Source organism: Rhea americana, unplaced genomic scaffold (assembly GCF_003343005.1).
Source record: "Rhea americana isolate MKP2758 unplaced genomic scaffold, rheAme1 scaffold_383, whole genome shotgun sequence".
In the NCBI taxonomy this organism is placed as follows: Eukaryota; Metazoa; Chordata; class Aves; order Rheiformes; family Rheidae; genus Rhea; species Rhea americana.
Window position 1 is genome coordinate 385,358 of NW_028186516.1, and position 19,438 is coordinate 404,795.

General features: G+C 53.5%; 2 protein-coding genes across 5 annotated transcripts in view; one reads left to right on the forward strand and one right to left on the reverse strand.

Annotated features, from left to right (window-relative positions):
* Positions 1-613: 613 nt before the first annotated feature.
* CDS2 (CDP-diacylglycerol synthase 2) lies at positions 614-18,330 on the reverse strand. 4 transcript variants are annotated; one of them, XM_085313378.1, is made up of 14 exons: positions 18,216-18,330; positions 10,100-10,201; positions 9,275-9,417; positions 8,805-8,901; positions 8,510-8,607; positions 7,616-7,755; positions 7,143-7,201; positions 6,301-6,383; positions 5,558-5,645; positions 4,967-5,035; positions 4,125-4,277; positions 3,466-3,585; positions 2,725-2,828; positions 614-2,281 (listed from the first exon to the last, which is right to left on the reverse strand). In XM_085313378.1, the coding sequence occupies exons 1-14, from the start codon at positions 18,279-18,281 to the stop codon at positions 2,152-2,154; spliced, it is 1,452 nt and encodes a 483-aa protein (XP_085169504.1). In that variant the 5' UTR covers positions 18,282-18,330; the 3' UTR covers positions 614-2,151. The 4 variants fall into 4 exon arrangements, with proteins under 4 accessions (XP_085169504.1, XP_085169506.1, XP_085169508.1 ...); XM_085313380.1 differs by lacking the exons at positions 10,100-10,201; positions 18,216-18,330 and adding exons at positions 14,394-14,470; positions 14,644-14,745; XM_085313382.1 differs by lacking the exon at positions 10,100-10,201.
* A 748-nt stretch (positions 18,331-19,078) lies between these two features.
* The window catches only part of PCNA (proliferating cell nuclear antigen), a 3,824-nt gene continuing 3,464 nt past the window's right edge, over positions 19,079-19,438 (forward strand). Inside the window, exon 1 of the mRNA XM_085313383.1 lies at positions 19,079-19,375. Within this exon, the coding sequence (XP_085169509.1) occupies positions 19,155-19,375 (221 nt within the window). The 5' untranslated portion in view covers positions 19,079-19,154. The remainder of the gene's footprint in view (positions 19,376-19,438) is intronic.

Sequence of the window (19,438 nt, forward strand, 5' to 3'; positions counted from 1 at the left end):
GCATCCAGCACTACACCGCCAAAAAAGGCCCAAGTTTTGCTCCTGATCAAAAGCACGCAGCGCTTTGCGGGGCTGTGGAGGTTTTTTTGCCCCATTAACTACAACTAATAAGAAGCACAAGAGATTTAAAGCAAGAAGAGCAGGACGCTAGAGACCCGTAAGAAGAAAGTCCTATCGTGAAGAGCAACACGCTCCTGTAGCATTTCCCACCGCGGCTGCTTCCGACGACCGATCCACGAGCCGGCAGCGAGGGATTTTGGCAGATGTCGGCATCCGGCAGGGGGAAAAACCCAGAAAAGCACCAGCTTGTCCGACTGCGGGACAAACCGCTTCCCCGGTCCCGCCGAAAACCCCGTCGCTTCCACGCGCATTCCCGGCCCCGGTTCCCCTTCCCCAGCTTCGCTCGGCCAAATGGCCGCGAACCGCAGCCCGAAGCCGATCGCGTCTGCAGCGGCACGGGCGCTCGGCGCCCCGCAGCGCACGAAGAGCCCCGCAGAAACCCGAGGGAGGCAGAACCCGGCCTCTACGAACGCGTTTGCGCCCCCGCGCTCCTCTCGCTCCCTCGGGGTAAATGAGGGCAGGGGCTGGGTCAGAATACGGAGCACGAACTACGCAACGTTTTCAGGTGTTTTATTTTGCATCGGTGGTCAGCTAGCTTGTGGGGTGCACATGGTTCTGCGCGCGTGTGTACAAGCTTGAAAACACCAACGTACTTCTGCGTTACCTGTCCCTGTCACTCGCTCGCCAGGTTAAAATAAGGTAAAGTTTCTCTCTCCCCTGCACAAACTATGGAAAGAAGTAAAATTAGAGTCACTTTGTACATGGGAACACTGCATAAGAGCTAGGATAAACTCGGGATATTTTCACTATCTGATCACCAAAAAAAAAAAAAAAAAGGTTTTGCAATCTTTAGGGCTCTCGTTTTTAAATAATAAAAAAGTATGACAAAATAAAGGAAAGTACTCAGATAAAACTTCTAGCTATTAAGTGCAACCTATTTCTGACAAGATTTAGTAAGCAGAAGCCCGCAGGTAAGCAAAGCCAGGTTGAAATGCAGCACAGACCATGATAAACTCAGCAGCAAGACATCTACAACTCAAGTAACAAACAGGTGAGAGACATGATCCCTGAAAGAAAAAAACACAACTGGCAGCACCAGCGGGGTGCCGGAGCCCCAACTTGCAAACGTCAGAAAAGAAACTATGTTGGAAACTTGCTCTCCGTGAGTTAAAACACCCCGGTGCAGCGTTTCCAACCATCAAGAAATGAAGTGTGGTTCAATGTTGCTTTCTTACAAGTTACATGAGGAGAAAGAAAGAGCCAAGTTATCTGAACGGTTGTTCTTGCTTGGTAGGATTTACTCAGTGAAATGTTAATGTTCTTTAAAACACCTATTTACGTGATTCAAGCTGTTCGAACCTCCCACATTCCTACAGCGACTACCAGTTTCTTGATTCCTTGTCCCTAACGCAAACCCTTTACTGTAGTCTCTTTGCGGTTTAATAGTTAGAAAAGATCTTATTTGCCAAAACATCTACCGTGAGGGCGAACGTGGGAGGCGCTCTGACGACCAGCCAGCCAAGCCAGATGCCCGCGCCGGCTCGGGCAGGGCAGACGCGGCTAGACCGGCACGCGGTCCTCTTCCAATTAATCGAAATTGGGCTTTCTGGGTAAATCAACCTGCAAACTCACAGTTAGGGTCCCCAGAGTTCCCGTTGTGAACGCTGCCAGGGCAGGCGGAAGGAAGCCGGGGAGCTGCTTCGCTTTCCCCGCCGGCTCGGAGGCGCGCGGAGGAGACAACGCTTCGGGCGCTCCCTGCATAAGCAACGCTCAAAGGAAAGGTCAGGCTCTGCCCGCGCGCGTCGAACCTAAGAACAGATCCAGCGGAACAGCTGTGCCCTCCTATTTCACCCAACAGTCCTTCCAAGCCTTAATTCCTTTCCAGCTACAAACTCAGATTTGCTCATTTTAACCAAAGCTATATAAATATATTATATAAAAAAAAAAAAACCCACAAATGCAAACATTTACCAAGAAAGGAAGAAAAGTTACAGTGAAATGAGGCCTTGTTATTGTCTTAAATCAGGCAAGCCAGGAATTTCCTCGAGGAGACTTGTCTGTTTTTCAGTTCTGCTCCAATTGCCTGGATGTCTACGCGTCCTCCAAACTAGCTAACATACCCTTGTCAACGAGGTGCGCTTTTAGCGTGTTGAAGATGTGGAGCTGCTGGTCTGGCCGCAAGGTTAAGAACTGCTGGATCAGTTTGCTTGGGTTAGGGCCTCTGAAACACAAAAGCATCGGTATCGATGAGTCTCAACGGTCTGGGAACCCAGGCGCAGCTCGATCAAAATACTAGGCTTAAAATAGCAGTCGTGTTGCCTATTCCTTCTAAGGGTGGCTACAGAACTACTGTATAATGCAAAAGAAACTCCATCAGCTCAAGAGAAACGGCGTCCGGGACTCAAGGGGATGCATACGGAACGCAGAGCTGCGTTCCTCATATAAGGACTGAAAATAATACAGCTTGGGAGACAAGGGTCGTGTTCCCAGCTCGGAACGGCACTGGCAAAAGCTGCTTCCCTTCTTTGAGGCTCCATTTCCCCTCTCATTCTTCATCTCATGTTTCCAGATGTTCATCTCATGGGGATAACAACTGCCTCTTACCACGAGTGTGTCACTCAAGTTTGACTGGGCCCCCAAACTTCACCATAAAGCAACAGATACCTGATAAAGCTTGCGATGTACACGTTAACAAAGGTGGCCATCAGGTACTGACAGTCAAAGCGGTCCATGATACCTCCGTGGCCTGGGATCGTGTTGGCAAAGTCCTGCGCAAATCAGAAAGGATCGCATTAAGCAGCCTCAGGCGCCCGCTACCTGTGCTTGCTCTACGTACATCTGAGCTCCGCGCTCACACCCACGCTCTAATTCTTCTGAAAAGGCAAAAGTCAGTCTAGGAATTAATTTTGCTTGACACCTCCCCTCGTTTTAAAAGTTCCTCCTTTGTGAAGGCCATTAGTGCCTGAGGAACATCAAGACTTAAATAAGCTCTGTCAGGGTCAAGGAAAGCAATGTTTATCGCTTGCAACCCTGTCCTGCCTTTCAAGGCATCTTAACGCTACAGAAGACGGTTTACAGATAAAACTTGCCTGCAAGACATCAAGGGAAGCCCAGATTGCAAAATTTCCTGACTCAGTCTTTGTTCCTCTACCTCAAGTTCTGCATTAAAGCAGGGCTCAGAATATCACAGCTTGATTTGATCACAGGGTGAGTCTCCCTCACCCATTCTGTCAAAAAAAAATGGATCGTGCTCCACTATTTTATTCTGTGACAGAATAAACCTTCTCTTCCCTCGCAAAGCTCCCAACCTTTCACTCCTGCAGCAACTCCTGATGGACAGTCTATGTCCCTTCAGTCTTTGCCTTCTAAAAGGTGAATAGCCTTTGAGGAGAGAGGTGTCCTTACCTTGATTTTGAAGGCTCTCTTAAATCCACTAGCAAAGAAGCCTCCAAAYGGCCCAATGAGGGAGGCAAAAGTAGACAGTGCGATGCTGTGGATTTGGAAGGGGTACATCCGGACAGTCTTCTGCAGGAAGAAAAACACATCAGAGGAGGACTTTCACAAAGTACGGCGCTTCCCTGCAGCTTGCTTTGCTAAATCCAAAGCCAAGACCTGCAAGCGACCAGTGGTTCTGGACAGCCAGCTTTTCCAAAATGCTACATACACATCCCCYGGGAAACAGCACTAGGAAAATGTCACTGGATCTCTCCAAGTGCCTCTCCCTCACTGGGCCAYTCTCTGTACAAAAGGGAGGTGCAAGATGTCTTCTGGATCATCTTGTCCGCTGCTTGCCCCTCTTTCCRCTCTCTCCAGGCTTTAAGCCAGTTAGTTTAAAAACGGTTTAAGCCACCAGACTGGGAATAATTCCTCTGGGACTTTCACAAACAGAGAATGCCATTAATTTCCCTCTTTATTAGGTCTAGTGCCATCATTTCTTGCCATATAGGTCTTTGGAGCATTAAAATATAGCCCCATTCTTCTTAGTTTTCTATACCAATAAACAAAACCCTTTTAGTAGCCTCCTGGCAGGCCATTGCTAGCAGCGTGTGCGGCAAGAGTCCTACCCAGCCAACCACGGACTGCAGCACCACGGGGATGTTGTATTCCTGCAGCTGGAACAGCTCGGAGGGCTCGCAGTCCACTGTGAAGCTGTTGGTATCGTTGTTGAATTCCACCGGACAGGTGAAGCACCGGTACCCGGACATCACGTAAGAGAGCTTCMAAGAGACAGAAAGAGAGATGCGTCAGGAGAAAGGAGGTTAATAGTTCCTGCGCAAGGAGGCTGAGACGCTCTCAAGGCAACTCAAGGAGACAAGGCTAGGAGGAAGCCACGTTCCTGGCTTCATTAAGAAGATTACTCTCCTGAGAAGCATTAACAGGCTAAAGGCAGAGTAAGCATTTTCTTTAAGAAGCGCATCTGTTCAGCAGGCAGAGATCAGAGCCCTGCGTGAACAGGCGGAGACAGGCTGCACCATTTGGCTGAGCGGACGGCAACCAAACACAGCGATCATCACGAGAACAGGTAGGAAAATCCCAACGCTCGGAGATGACGCAGGCCTCGTGACCTCCTCTGCAGTTCAAGGCTTCACTTAAGCCGCGCACGTAGCGAAAGCAAGCTGCTTTTTCGCATGCTCTAGCCCTGCAGTCCAGCAAAGTGCCAGAAAGAGCACTGCGCTCCCCGCACAGCGTCTGCGGACCAAGGACAATTATTGTAACGAATGTGGCAGATGAGTCTAAAGGGGACCGACATCCTGCTCCAACATGCTGTGCACACAGCCCAGTCCAAGGCCCCGGAGCAGCTCAAATCCCCGTCAGCCATGCAAGTGTGAAGTTTTGCACTTCTTGGGCAAAGCACTGTCACCTTATGAAGGGAAAAGGGCAGTGAAGTAAGCGCTAAATAACTTACCAGCAATCCAAATAAAACGGTGGCAAAAAAACCTCCAATAAAACCTTCCCAGGTCTTCTTTGGGGAGAGCTGCAGCCAGAAAGACAGCGAAGGGGAGCAGTGAGAAACGGTGCGTCTGCACCCGCCACCACGCACGTACGCGACCCTTCCTCAACTGGGAATCGCTGAGGCCAACAGCAAGAGCTGCAAGCAATCAGCACGGAAGAGCTCGGCCAAAACCTCACGTTACCGTCTCCGTCTGAAACGCTCCGTTTCACCTCACGGCCTCATGCATCGGGACGTGCCCAAACCGGAGATCAGAGAGCAGGCATTGGGATTAAGATCCAAAGAAGCCAAAAGCTATACATTCGGCTTCTTATTCTTCACTAGTAGCCTTTTCACAGACTTTCCTCGTACTTAACTCATCAGAGGAAGCTTTTCAGACAAGAATTTTTAAGGACCTGACTTTAACAYGCATTCAGCTTCTTCCGCCATCGCAGCACACCCCTGCAGTATCTGCTTCYGCTGCTCTAGCCTGCTCTCCCACCTAGCGTCAAGGGCTGCAGGCGACCGAAAGGCGCCTGCGGTTTTGTTCGCCAAAGCGTTACGAACCTTGATGAGCGGCGTGCGGCCAAAGAAGAACCCGAACATGTACGCCATGATGTCGTTGCAGATCACGCAGGAAATTGGGACAATGAACCTGGATGGGAGGAGAATCAAACCATCTGAAACTGCCAAGCATCAGACAACTCCGAGACTCAACCCCACGAGCAGCCGCTTCACTGTGCGTTCTCCAGTGTCGACCCATCAACATCTCCCCGGCCAGTGCAATCTCACAACACAGGGAGCAACCACCAGAAGCTCCCAAATAGAGCTGAGGTGCTACTCTAACTCTCTAGACTAACTAGCAGGGCGGGTAACCAGAACWGCCTGTTTTAAGCACAGTTTTTCCTTTTGCAACACAAGAGATGCTGTTAGGCAGTTGCCTCCGCTCACCCTCCCAGGGTGGCTGCATCTCAGCTGGTAGCAGGCTGCTCCCAAAGCACCGTGGGCTGGTTCAGGCCCACACAGGAACACGCACTGCCGTCTCGCAGCAGCCAAAATTAGCTACTGGCACAGCCCGTTTCAGGAAGACAGATGCTGCTTAAGACCAACACTCTGTACTGCCCAAGTAGCACAAAGCGAGTCCTAAGTCACGGAGGTATCGCTCAATCTTTTGCTTTTCTAGCTGATAGGGTCAGTCCAAGGCAGGAAGTATCTTGGCCATTTGTTTTTTAAAACAGTCTTAACTGAAAACACAGGAAATCACCGTAAGCGGCAGAAATCACAGTAACTCAAAACAYACAGCAACTCACCATATCATTCCTTCAAAGAGGTTGTGGATGATGAGGTGCGACTGGGTGACAACAATTAGCAACGTCACGTGGGTCCATCCAAACTGGAAGAGAAGACAGCATGCAGTCCAGACTGCCTAGAGACATTTCGCACACGCATCGCTGGCAGAAATCRGATGCTGTTAGGCACCTCTCGGAGACCGGCTCACACACGTGTGCACTGCTAGCATACACCTCCACCACGAAAAACACCGCAAGTCGCAAAGAGCAGGGGACAGTGACACTCATTAATTAACGGGCATGTTCTTCAGCTCCAGCCCAGGGCTGAGCTTCGCTGGGAAGACTTCTGCTGCATCAAGCACTCTTTAGCCCACCCCATCCCACAGATTTCAGTCAGCCTTCTGACTATGTAAGAAGAACACAAGGCTGATGGTTATCCAAGCTGGATCCCTGTGTGCTAAATCTAGTGGAAAGCAAAACTAGCTGGGTCAGTGGTCAAACACGAGCAATACCTTACTGAGGTTTGGAAAAGGGGACATAGCCAATAAACCCTCGTGCTGATCTACCCACAGTACAAGAGTCAAATAGTCTTGTGCAGTCATCTCAGCTGGCAGAAAGTTTCTTAAGACCATCCTCAAGTGCAGAGAGAAGAGAATTCATGTTTCCAGGGAAATCCGGTCAGGGCACCTTCCTAAATATTCAGTCTGCTCACAGTAATTTTCTTTCCAGGCAGCATTACAATGCACAGCCAGCACAGAAGCATCTACTGGCACGTATTCCTCTACACAAAGTTTTCAAGTAGCCTATATTATTCATTCTTCTGCCTCCAACCGGGGGCAGCCAGCCCCTGTGTTTAACCTTACCATGTAGAACTGGAGGCGATAGTGTTTCTTCACCAGGCTCAAGACAAACATGCAGAAACCTGGTGGGAAATAGAAGAAAAATGAACGGGTAGGAACATACCTTCAACAGAAAGAAAGGCCTTTATTTTCCCACGACAGTGCACAGTGCACAGCTCCACAGGGTTTTTATTTTGAGTAAAGCAGCAACACGAAGTGGGGAAATGCACTGTTCTGGGAGTCACAAAATACAATTTCCTATTGTATTTGCAGACAGCAAACCGAGCCTGATTGTCCCTAGCCAAATTAGGGTTTTTTTTTTCCAATTAGTTTTTTTTGTTGTTGTTTTTCTATGAACTTGCTTTCACAATGTCAACTGGATATGTTACGGATATTGCATCAGATATAAAACTTGTGAGAACAGCACTTCAAGAGCTCAAGGAGATTTCCTGCCTCCAGCCCAGTAAAATTTAACCAGCAGAAAACATGGTCTTTACCTGTTAAGTACAGGGCAAAAGAAATGAAGCGGTGGTATTTGCTGAGAATTCGCAAGGGCTCCTCTCTCTGCACCAGGGTGAAGAAATAATCTGTTACAGTCTCGCCATAGAAAAAGTAGTTCACGCAGAGCAGGAAGTACCTGTGGATGGATGCACGTGCCTGTTAGCACGAACTCAAAAGGTTTCCTGGAGAATCAGAGAAAGTGGCTGATCCCAAGGTGTTTATACTGCTCTGATACACTGTGAACAGCCTTCCTGAAARTGACAGCCAAAACTTCGTTTCCTCCAGGTTAGAAATGACACCTTCATTTAAACTAGCAGTTGCACCACCCAGTGCCATTTCTCAGTGGCTCCTACCTTGTTTGGGATTGGTTTGGGCCTTTTGATGCACAAGGACTTTCTGCCTTTAGATGGCACTCCTCAACAGGCCTCCGGGAGCTTGCGCATCCCAAAAGCGCCGCTCCTCCCCTGCCACAGCCTTGCCCTGTCTGGCATTCAGAACTGCTCAGCCCAACTATGCCCCAGCGTTCGGCAGCGTTGCACAACCACCTGCAATAAGCCTCCCACGCCAAGCGAGCAACCGCGTCCGTCTCTCCGCGGTGACGGCCATCCGCGCCGTCCCTTGCCCGGATCACGGGATGCAAATCTCAGCACTCCATTAACAGTGGGACAAACGTTATCATTACAGGCTCTATCAAGATTTTTAGTCTATCTGGATTTGTGKGGACGTTTTCCTTACAAGACCTGCTAACACACGAAACTGGACAATTCCCAGCAATCCTATCACTGTGGTTTGGAGGTTGCTAGATGATCCCCTTCCTGCCTCTCCTCCACAATGAGATGAAATACATCACTGCACTCAAGAACGGAGAGAGAAGCAGTCACCCGACTCACCAACTGAGTGTCCTGAACCAGGGGAGGTCATACGAGTGATACACGTTATAGCCGATAGTGATAATCTCGTGRAAACATTTGATCTGGACGCACATCACCTGCACAAACGGACATCAGGAAGCTGTAACACGTGCWGGTTAAACACTTCTCTCCTCGTGGAGATAAAAGACAGGAATGTGCATAGCAAAAGATACTTTAGCTGGCTACAAGGCTCTGAACTTCCTGCACCAGTGATGGTCCCAGCAGCCATCCCCCCGCCACTGCCAACATTAGGGCATCTCTCTGAAGCACTTACTATCATCATTAAGACCATGGGTCCCAAGTAGATGATGATGAAGAAGAAGGTGATCATTGCCAGCGTGAGGATGCCTCTTACCCACCAGTTCTTCCATCTAGGCCACAGAGAGGAAAGAAGTTAGAGAGAACCAAAACAAGGGCAGCAGGAGAGCAGCTCTGCTCTCTCCTCTGCACACCTTCCAGGCAACACCGCAGGCCAGAAACGGCGAGGAGGCAGCGGCCTCGCAGCGCTCCTCTGCGGCCGGGCACGCCGCCCTTCGCTCTCCCCCCGGCTTTGGTATCAGCTTCTCCTTCCCGGGGCCTCGCGGCCACCTTAGTGCTCGCCCGGCAGGGAGGGAGAGCGCTGCGCCGCCGAGGGCAGCTGTCGCAGCCTCCCGCGGGCGGCAAGACGCCGTCGGGGCTCGGGGAGCCGCAGCCAGCGCCGCGGGACCTGCCGCCAGCAGCAGTGGAGGACGTGCTCCGTGCTACCTTGAGGACAGGTTGGAGAGAGCTCTGTTCAGGACCTCTGGAGTGTCATCGGATGTCGGCACCGGAGGCGATCCTCCAAATTCAGATTTGCTTTCGCTGTCAGACGCCGTCTCTCCATCTAGCTTGTTCTCGGACTCTGACTCCTGCAAGTGAAAGAGAGACGCAGAGCTCTGCTAGCCCCAGCGCKAGGACTCGTTAACGAAACCCAGATCAGCCCCGCAGACGCAACGCCAACCGCCACCCTGCCTCTGGCTGAACGGGACAAAGACGACGACAAAATTGTCCGGAGATTACATGGCGTTACGCTCGCAAAAAAAATAACACCAGGTGTTTCAGGTGACGAGCAGAACGGGCTTCGCCGCCCTGGCCGTCTCAGCAGCGCCTACGGAAAAGGACCCGACCCCTCCGAGAAGCTAAAGATCCAAAAGTATCTCCAAGTGTTTAAGGGGCACAGGGACGTTAGCAGGAATTTTTGCACGGTCTCCCCGTCCCCAGGCAGCTCTCCGCGTACGCCGCGCGGCCCGCGGTAGGCAGAACCAAAGGCCTCCAAGCAGACAGGCTCAAGTTTCCCGGGCAGACTTGTCAAGCACTAGCTTTACACGTAGGCACTAAAAATAACACCGAGGCCACGCTCGGAAAGCTGAAGAGGAAGAGCACGGCTTATCGCTCGGGGCCAGCCACCGCTCAGGCCGGGCCGCGGAGGAAACCCGGCGTGCTGGAGAGAGCACGCGCTCTCCCTGCCCCTTGCACTGCTCCAGCGCTCAGCCCCGAGCAAAGTCCTGCATTTAGGGGGCCGCCTAAATAAATACACGCGAGGTCACTCACGGCTGTGCAACAGGGCCGGGGTGGAAAGGGGCTTAAACCTGCCTCCCGACTCTCCGTCAGTCCCTCGCTCTCTGCAGTGGCAGTTCTTCCTCCAGTCCAGCTCTGCAAGATGGGACAGGTCCAAATTTCTCCATTTTGTCTATGGTTTTATCAGCAGAGCGTCATCCCGCTCCTTGCCAGCTCTCGAGATGAGGAAGGAAAACTCCCCCCCCCCCGGGGAGCGCCGGGCACGCGCAGCCCGCGGCGTTCGATCATGCGCTATTTTAAAATTCCCGGAAAAGGGAACATGTTTGCAGGAAGGGCAGGGAGGGAGCCAAGCCGACAACCTGCTGCAAACAAAGCGAGTCCATCGCTCGGGGCTCCCCGGACAGCGCTGCCCCGTGCCCAGAGAGCGCCAGAGGCGCCGGCTCGGCACACCGCGCCGACGGGCATCCGCGGTTCACTAGAGCAGCAAGGCTCGAGCAGCTCCCTTACTCCAGGCAGGAGCAGATAATCACCGCCGAGCCGTAAGGTATCCGTGGCTGCAGGCCAGGTGCTTAAAACAGACAAGGACGAGATGCTGTCAGATGGAGGCAGCTAAAAATACGGCGGTGTTGTCGGAGGATCATTTCCGGGGCCGAGCGAAGTGCCTGGCATCGCACCGGGCACACGCACTCGGGTACGTAGGGGAGAGAAGGGCAACAGCCATCGTCCGTCCGTTGAGGCCGAAACCAAAAACCTCACGTGCAATTTTTCATGCAATCCAAAAACCCATCACCTCGTGCAAGCCCAAGGCTCGCTAGCCACGCAGCAGGAGGCGTGAACGTGGAAACGAGACCGCGGATCCAAGCCCGCATCCCCGCGTTTTATCCCCCAGCTGGGCCGTTTGGGAAAGCACTGACGTTTCAGGGCTAAGGKCAAAGCAGGCAAATTGTTCCTTGCCTGTAGCCCAGAGGATCAGAAGTTTCACAAAGCCTCGGAGACCAAAAGAGAGGGAAAGGGCCCTAATGTCTTCTCCATCCCAATCCAGGCTGAGAAAAAAACAAGAAAAAAAAAAGAAAGCATAAAGCAACTGCACAGCTCCAAAAGCGGCAGAGGAATGTGATGCTGCAACCGAGCCAAGCCGGCCGCTGCTGAAACGGGCCGCCCAGGTCCCTCCCATACCCAGCCGCCGTTCCCTGCGCTAGCCCTGGCGCTGCAGCTAGGCCGACGTAAACCATCATCATCATCATCATCATCATCATCAAGCCGGTCCGCTGAGTTCAGGGCGACGCCAAGCCCCGACGCCTCGCCACGCGCAGCGTTTTGGTCTCCAGGAAGAGGGGCCAGCGCAGAGGCACCCGCGTCCCGTCACTCCCCACGCCGTCCCCGGCTCGTGCCACGTAAGCCTGACTGCAGCTGGAAGAAAACATTTTCCTTGATGGAAAAAATCACCTTCAGTCGAACTGATGGATAACGTACATTTTAACGTCTTCGTTTTGAAAACAACTCAGTATCGTAGATGAGCTTTTCTCCCTACTTAGGTTGCTCCCTAACGCAGGCTGTCGGGATTATACAGGACACGGTGCTGGATACAGGCTCTGAAGAACACTCAGTAATTGACACTATTTTTATTCCTTTTATGCAAATTACAACCATCAGCCTACAAACCACCAGTTAAAGCAGCTGAGCGAGGTGCTAAATAGCTCGTTTAAGCCTGAGCACGATGCGCTCCGGTTTGGTCTACTTAATCCAGCTGCGGCATTGCCATGGCGACAGCCTCCCGCGTGTTTCCGTCTCCATCTCATCTCATCTCTGCGGCTACGTCCAGCCACCGGCAGCAAACAGCGCGTCCAGGGATGCCAGCGCAACCGCCGCTTTTCGGGGCGCAGCAGACGGCAGTCGGTCATTGACGATTTAGGGTCGAYGGATTTGCTTTAAACGCACATTACGAGCAAGCCATGAAGAAGCCAGAACTGCAGAAACCTGGAAGCACATCAATACCGCTTTCAAGCGTTTCGGTTGTCTGAAAAACGCAATTTAGAAGATGGAGTTTGGCATTTCAGGTTTTAGAAGACACATTTAGAAGACGAGCRTCTCGACACGCTGCCCATGGACCCCTTACTTATCAGAATTGCTCACTCTGCAAACGGGACCTCAGGGCAACTCCRACCTTTTCTTTTCCACCTTCAAGGGGAGACGTGATCTTGAGATTGGAAGTAGAAAACTGGGACCCCAACCGGGATCCCAGGCTCCCGGCAGTCTCTGTCTGTGATCTGGGCTATATCGTTATATCTTTGGATGTCCATCAGGAAGAATTCTCTACAAAGCCTTAATCCCAGCATTTCTACCGAGGCCATGAATTATTCAGAGCGATAATCACCTCCCGCTAAGTGGCTGCAATGGGCTTCAAGCTTCATCTAAAATAAGCAAAACCCCAAACCATCACCTAACAGTCTTCACTGCGACGGACTACGCAAACAAGAGAGGATAAATATATCCAACTTACAGCATGTTAACCAAGAAATCGTGATTTGCCTCCCTTCCCAGCCGTAATCCTTCCTTCAAATTGCAACGAGCCTCTTCTGTGCATTTAACAAATGCAGCCATAAAAGCCCAGGAGCACACAAGCATCCGTGGCTACCTTTGCAAAGCCTCCGTTTCCRTAACAGGAGCTCCTCCTAAAATTGAAGCCACGTAGCCACGGGCTCGCATACGCCTTGCCACGCTTTTTAACCTTTTTACGACTCCGAAGCGGCACCGAGCACAACACAACGCCGGCGCGTAAAAGCTTCAGTCCTGGGCCAGGCTCTAGCTGAACTAGACGCTGCACGGACAAACCAAACCTTTCAGCGAGGCTTTTCACCGCTCAAGCTCTCTGGATTACATTAACACATTAACTCTATTAAAGCACAAGCCGACGCCGCATCTTTTAGTGGCTTTTGCTATCAACACGGACTTACTACATTTAAGGGCTCTTTCTGCACAAATCTGCCTGCCCAGCGCGCCATCTCCAACCTTTCATCTTAACGCCCAGGGCCTTTTAAGGAGTCAAGGGGATAATTAATACAAGAATAAAATCGAGATGGCAATGTACGTTTTGCCTTCGCTCRCTCGCTTCCACGTTAGCAATGATGGAAAGAAAGAATAAAACCCACAGGTCTCCTCCAGGGTGGTTTCTCCTGATCGCTGAACCAAAAGAGACAGAGGAAAAAACCCAGATACCTACTTGCTTGTTGGATCTGTAAAATCTGCACACCTAAGCAACATTTGCAAATAAATATTTTGTCCCCTAAAAGAAGTTAATGGAAGAACGGGTTGTCTTACGTTTCTCTAAACAACGCGAGCAAGCGGTGTGAAACGCRTGCTTACAGATCAAACGGCCGTCTCTGGGTTTTGCCCAATATCCATGACATGATCTCCGTTGCCATAGAAACAAGTCAGCTATCTCCCAGCCAAAAATTTTCCGCCCAATACAGAGATAGAGTTAAGCATTCAAGGCTGCTAGATTACATTCGTTCAACAAATCCCATTATTTGTGCACCTTTTTTGAAGCAAGGCCTCATTTTGTTTGGATTTTCTGACAGATTTTAACAAAAAGCAGCGATGGAAAATGCTAATACACTGCTAAAGAGAAACATAACGTTGTCTTTCGAGGCAGTAAAGCTGATAGCTGGAACAACTGGGACTCGGTTCGTGCTACGGTCACRGAAAAGCATCGGCTGTTTGGAAGCGGGCACAAAGTACCTTGGTTCATAGGCACATGCAGAGGAAATCACCCAAACGTCTCTGGTGGGGAAATTATTCCTCTAACCCTCTTCCATCCCAAAACAGGCTCAGGAGACAACCAAGCAATCCAATCCAAGCTCCTCATGTCCCTCCATCAAGCAAGGTGGCATCTAGGGGCGCCTGCTCGGTTTATTGTCTCCAAAAACGACGATGAAGGTCAGTTTTCGCATCCGTCGATAAGGAACTCCCTCCCCCATCCTCCCCCCAAACATATTCCAGTTCAAAGCACGCACAGAAATTGGGGCATGCCTGTAAGTGGAGGCCAGTAGCAGATAACACCGCAAAAAGCACAAGCAGTTGCACAGCGGCTGCAGGAATGGAAAAAGCCGAGCCGAGCCGAGCCGAGCCGTGCCGCTTGGCTGGGAGCGCGAGCGAGCTCGGCCCGCCAGCGGGGTCCGACCGGCGGCGCGCACGGTCTGCGGTTAGCAGACCACCAGCCTGACGAAACAACCCGAGCCCGCGCGTCAGCAGACGTGACCCGCGCCAAGTCACGCAGCGCCGCGACTCGCGGGGCCGCGGCTCTTCCTCTACCCGGCCCCCAACTCACCGTCCGCTCCGCGCTTTGTTTATTCCAGGAAATCTGGAGGGTAAATGCTCTCGGCTCCAAGTCCTTTACAGAAGCTACTGTATACAAAAGAGCACAAAAATAGGTTGCCGGTTCTGGCATTCCCCCAGGATTTCCTACTGCTAAGGAAGGAACCTGCGTCTCTCTCTAGAATGGAAATATTCGGGAAATAGGCTCTAGCACTAGGTTCTCCTGGATCTAACCGGCATCTCCTTGCTACCGGGGCACTTACCGAGCTGGCAGACTTTGCTGTCCCTGCAGAGACAGAGAAGCATTTACAGTAACAGGAGAGCGAAGCTCCTCGGTACCTCCGGGCATCGGCGTCTGCRGGAGGCTCTCCCCTCCCGGAGAGGCGGCGGGCGGGATTCTGCCCAGGCTTCTCCATCTGGAYGTCAGAAAAGCAACGCGCGCTTGGAGAGCGTCCGGTCTCGGCTCGCRCACGCCTCTGCGCGGAGCGGCAGGACGTCCTCGCGGTCCTGGAAGGGTCGGGGCAACTCCAGCTCAGCCGGTCCTTAAATCGCCAGCACCTCCCTGGGATCAAACGCCTCCGGCGTCACCGCACGCGAGCGAAGAAACAAGCAGCTCGAAGGAGAGCGTGGGCACGTTGCGGAAAGGAATCTCCTCCTGAAGGAGATCACAAGCAGCCCGTCCCTCTTCCATCAGCTCCAGGGCAGGCCAGAAGCCAGGGCAAGCGTTAACGTCGACCGCCGGCTATAGCGAGCTCCATCAGAAGTGCCATCAGCCCAACCTCTCCTCGCCACTATTAACAGTGACGGATAACCCGGCAGCCCCCCATAAAGCAGGGTATTAAACAGCATGGAAGACTGAAATGTATTCTCACATCAGACCTGAGATCACTAACATCCCGCGCTCTCTCGCAGGCCAAATAGCAAAGCCCCAGCTCCTCCGTTCTTCGTTTCAGCACGTGCCAGGCAACCTTTCCCACCAGCCCTTCGCCCTCCCCAGCAGACCCGAAGGGCAGCGGTCAGCACTAGCGTTCACATAGAAAARGGCATCTTCAGAGCCCTTTTCATCACTAGGAAAACCTTGCAAAATGCCTGGAAGCGCAAGAATCACGAGGTTTGGAAGCTAGAGCAGACTCTAGCTTGTTGTTGTTGTTTTCTATAAAAACGCAACACAGATGTAGCCAGATAAATTCAGCCAGTCTACTGCAAGGCTGGGCTGGAGAAAACAAGAGGCGTCTTCATCAAACCCCTTCTTCAGTGTGGAAAGCTCTTTCACCCTTCAACACCAAATGCCAGAAACGCTACTCTTGAAGGCCTTGTATCAAGTAAGCAGCACTCCTTGCAAGCACGGTCACCCCCTTCCCCGTAAGAAACGAGTAACCTCGGCGGCGGCAGCGAGGTGCCGAATGCGGCAGGGTGGAAAAATTCACCGGCGCAAGGATGCGCGAGAGCAGAGCCGCTGCCCGGCCCGCTTCCACCCGCCCTCGCAGCGGCGGCGGCCTCTCCGAACGGGACAGCGTCTTCCACCGAGACGAGACGCTGACTGCCCGTGACGAAGAAGCGGGTAAACAAAGCCACAAGTGACACGCCGGCGCGATCTGCAGCCCAGATAAGCCTGCCTCTAAATAGACTTGCCCTCCTCCCCCTTCCACGAGGCCAGTCCGGGAGGCGTCCGAGGAACCCTCTGGATTTCGAAGCTCGTGCAACGTCCTAGCAAAAGGAGGAAGAAGAAAAGGAAGGAACCGTCTGCCCTCGCCGTCGGCTCACGGGCAGCACAAACCATTACTGAAAAATGGTATTAAAATCCCATGAAACCGCAGAAGCGTTCAGGACTTCTGGACACATTGTGAAGGGACTAGAATTKGTTTCCATCATCCAGTACACACTAGCAGTAACAGCTATTAGCATTTAAGTCCTTTGGGCTAAGACAACASGCACCAAGCACAAACAACCCCAATACCAGTTTCCCTGGCTCTGAACTGGAGAGATCTGACTGCATTCACTTTACTGAAGTAAAAAGCCCAGTGCCTTTTTGAGGAAAAGATCATGCTGCACRACAGTTTGACAAAAATCAGGCTCAAAGCATTCTCGCACAGTTGAACGAGCGCAGTTTCAGCTACGAACGCTGCCTTGCGCCAACGGAGAGGAAAACGTCAAAGCTCTGATATCGAGCGAGGGTTGGAGGACCAGAAAGTGAAACCAGCCTCTCTCTTTCCACTGTCAAAACAGAGCAAAGTGGAAACAAGTACAAAGCAACCAGCTTACGACTTTCCGGGTCCGATCTTAAAAACAGCCCCGAGGTTTACAGCTCATTTTCACTTGTCTCCTTTAATACACCGAAAGACACAACTGTTCCTGTAGAATGCAATACCAACTGCTAAATTATTTTTCTTGGCGAGGCTAAGTGAGCGGCGAAGCGCTCTACTGCTAACAGACGTCACGTTCGGCACCCAGAGGAGCTGTTCTTCACCGGTGGCAACGGATCTTTTTATTTTTTGCTGTTGCGTTTCATTTGAGCCACTTCACGACGAGCGGTACAACATAAATGCTCCAGCTCTCTAGCAAGGACACTTCAAGTCATGTCGACTCAAAGGTAAAACTGGAGGGGCCCTTTAGAAGGCTCATTATGTGTAAAAAAGCATACTTGCCTGGAGATAACAAGATTGCACTCAAAATAGCGGCCCTCTGACCTTCTTTAGCAACACATCACAAGGAGCTAAAGCAAGATCGCAGCTTGGCCGAGGGAGTTTGTTTGCATACCCGTTAAGCAATACGAGCGCTTCCAGGCTCCTGAGGGACRCGTTCCAACTCCCACAAAAGTTCTGGAATTCTAGAAGTCCCTTAAGTTTTTCTGCTGCAAAATAAATTCCAACCGAGGCAGATACAATTATCTAGAGGATAACAGTTTCGCTCTATGCACAGCAAAACAACGACAACAAAGAGCGTTCCTACTGCTGTTTCGCTCGAGGTCAGCGACTCCGCAGGTCAAACAGCTTCACGTCAGCTACAAAAAAGGCAGAAACTTTAAATCTACATCAAGGTAACCTATTCCTGGCACCGTCAGCACGTGCCACCCCCGTTTCAGCTCTAATTGTATCGAACATTAAACACTACTCATGGGCGCCAGGAGAGCTCCTAGCAGGTGTTAGACAGGCATCCCGAGCAGCATTAAATGCGATATTTGCATTGCAAAAGAGATTTCTGAATGGTTATTTCACGCCCACCTGAACAGCGCGCTCTACGCGCTGGAAGGGGGAGCATCAATGCGATGCCACCAAAGGGCAGCGAAGGGCGGGCGGGCGGACGAGCGCGGGGTGGCCGCACAAGACGTGCGTTAAACACGACCACGGCGAAGAAGTACTTTTCCCTCCAGCGTTTTGCTTTCTGTGGCCCTATGACTGTTGTTTGCACAAAGAGACTTTTGTTTGGGTTTGTTTTTTTTTTTTTAATTTCCTTGACAGCTTATTCTTCGCGTTCCCTTCCGCCCTGGGGCCGCAGCGGGACAGAGCAGCGCGGCGAACCGGAGCCCAGGAGGCGCCGCGGGCAGCCCGGCGCCGCGTCGTCCCTGCCGCGCTACCCGCAGCCGAAACGCGAGCGTTACAACCGCCCGGGAGGTATTTTCGGACCCCGAAATACTGCGATGCCTCGAGGTTCCTCCGCTAAAACCCGCCGCAGCTGCGCGGGGCGAAGCGCAGCGTGCGCGGCCCGAGGAGGAGGAGGAGGGTGGTGGGGGGAGGAAGGCTCCGCCGCGCACACGCAGCCCCGCAGCGATCGGCGCGGCCCAGGCCCCGCTGCCCTCCCGCTCCAGCCTCCCCGCCGCCCGGCCCGCAGCCCCCACCTTCTCCTCGGGCTCCGGCGGCGCCGCGCCGGGCTCGCGGCCCGGCCGCTGCCGCAGCTCGCTCATGCCGGCCCCGCTCCGCTCCGCGCCGCGCCGCGCCCGCCGCCGCCGCTGCTCCTGCTGCGCCGCGCCGCGGCCGCCAGGGGGCGGGCGAGGGCAGGGCGCGCTCAGCCAATCGCCGCCGCGGGACGGCCCGGGAGGGGGCGTGGCTCCACCGCCCTCCCCGCCCCACCCCCTTCCTCCCCGCCTTCCGGCCCCGCCCAGGTGTACCCGGATGAGCGCGCCACTCCGCCGCGCGCCGCCATGATGGGTGGCTGCGAAGCGCGTAGGCGCGCCGGGCCGCCGCCCTGTCGCTTCTGCCGCTCGAGCAGAGCAGCGGGGAGAGAAAACGACGCGCGCAGGAAGCGGAGCCGTGCCCTGGCTTTCACTGAGGACGGCGCTTCCGACCCGAGGAGCTGTCCCCTACTGACAGGCCCGCGGCGGGCAGGCCGCGCCGGGGGARCGAGCGCGTGTGCCACCGGCTCCACGCGCAGGCCGTTATCCGACCGGAGGGATGCGGGGTCCCTCAGCCGGGCGTCGTGGCGCCGGGGTGCCCCTAGGCCGCACCGGCGACCGCTGCCCGCTGACGGAACCTGGCGCCTCGTGGTCTTTGTGCGTGTGTAACGCGCGCGCTGATTGGCTCTCGCCGGGGCAGCGGGCGGGACTAAGGGGAGGAGCGGCGTGCGGATTGGCCGAGGAGCGGGGAGGGGAGAGGGCCAGCCTGTGAGGTGAGCGGGGATTGGGCGTCGCTGGAGGGAGCGCGCGTGGCGATTGGCGCCGCCGGGGCGGCGGGCGGGGCGGGGCAGCGTATAAAGGCGGCGTTTGGCGGGCTGCGGCTGTTGGCGGCCGCTTCCTTGGTGGTTGGTTGCGCGCGCTTTGCGGGTCGTTGCCGCTGCGAGGATGTTCGAGGCGCGGCTGGTGCAGGGCTCGGTGCTCAAGCGGGTGCTGGAGGCCCTCAAGGACCTCATCACCGAGGCCTGCTGGGACCTGGGCTCGGGCGGCATCAGCCTGCAGAGCATGGACTCCTCGCACGTCTCCCTGGTGCAGCTCACGCTGCGCTCCGAAGGCTTCGACACCTACCGCTGCGACCGCAACATCGCCATGGGCGTCAACCTCGCCAGGTAGCCGCGACGGGGCCTGTCGGGGGCGGTGAGAGGCCGTTAGGGCCTGTCCCGGGCGGAGGG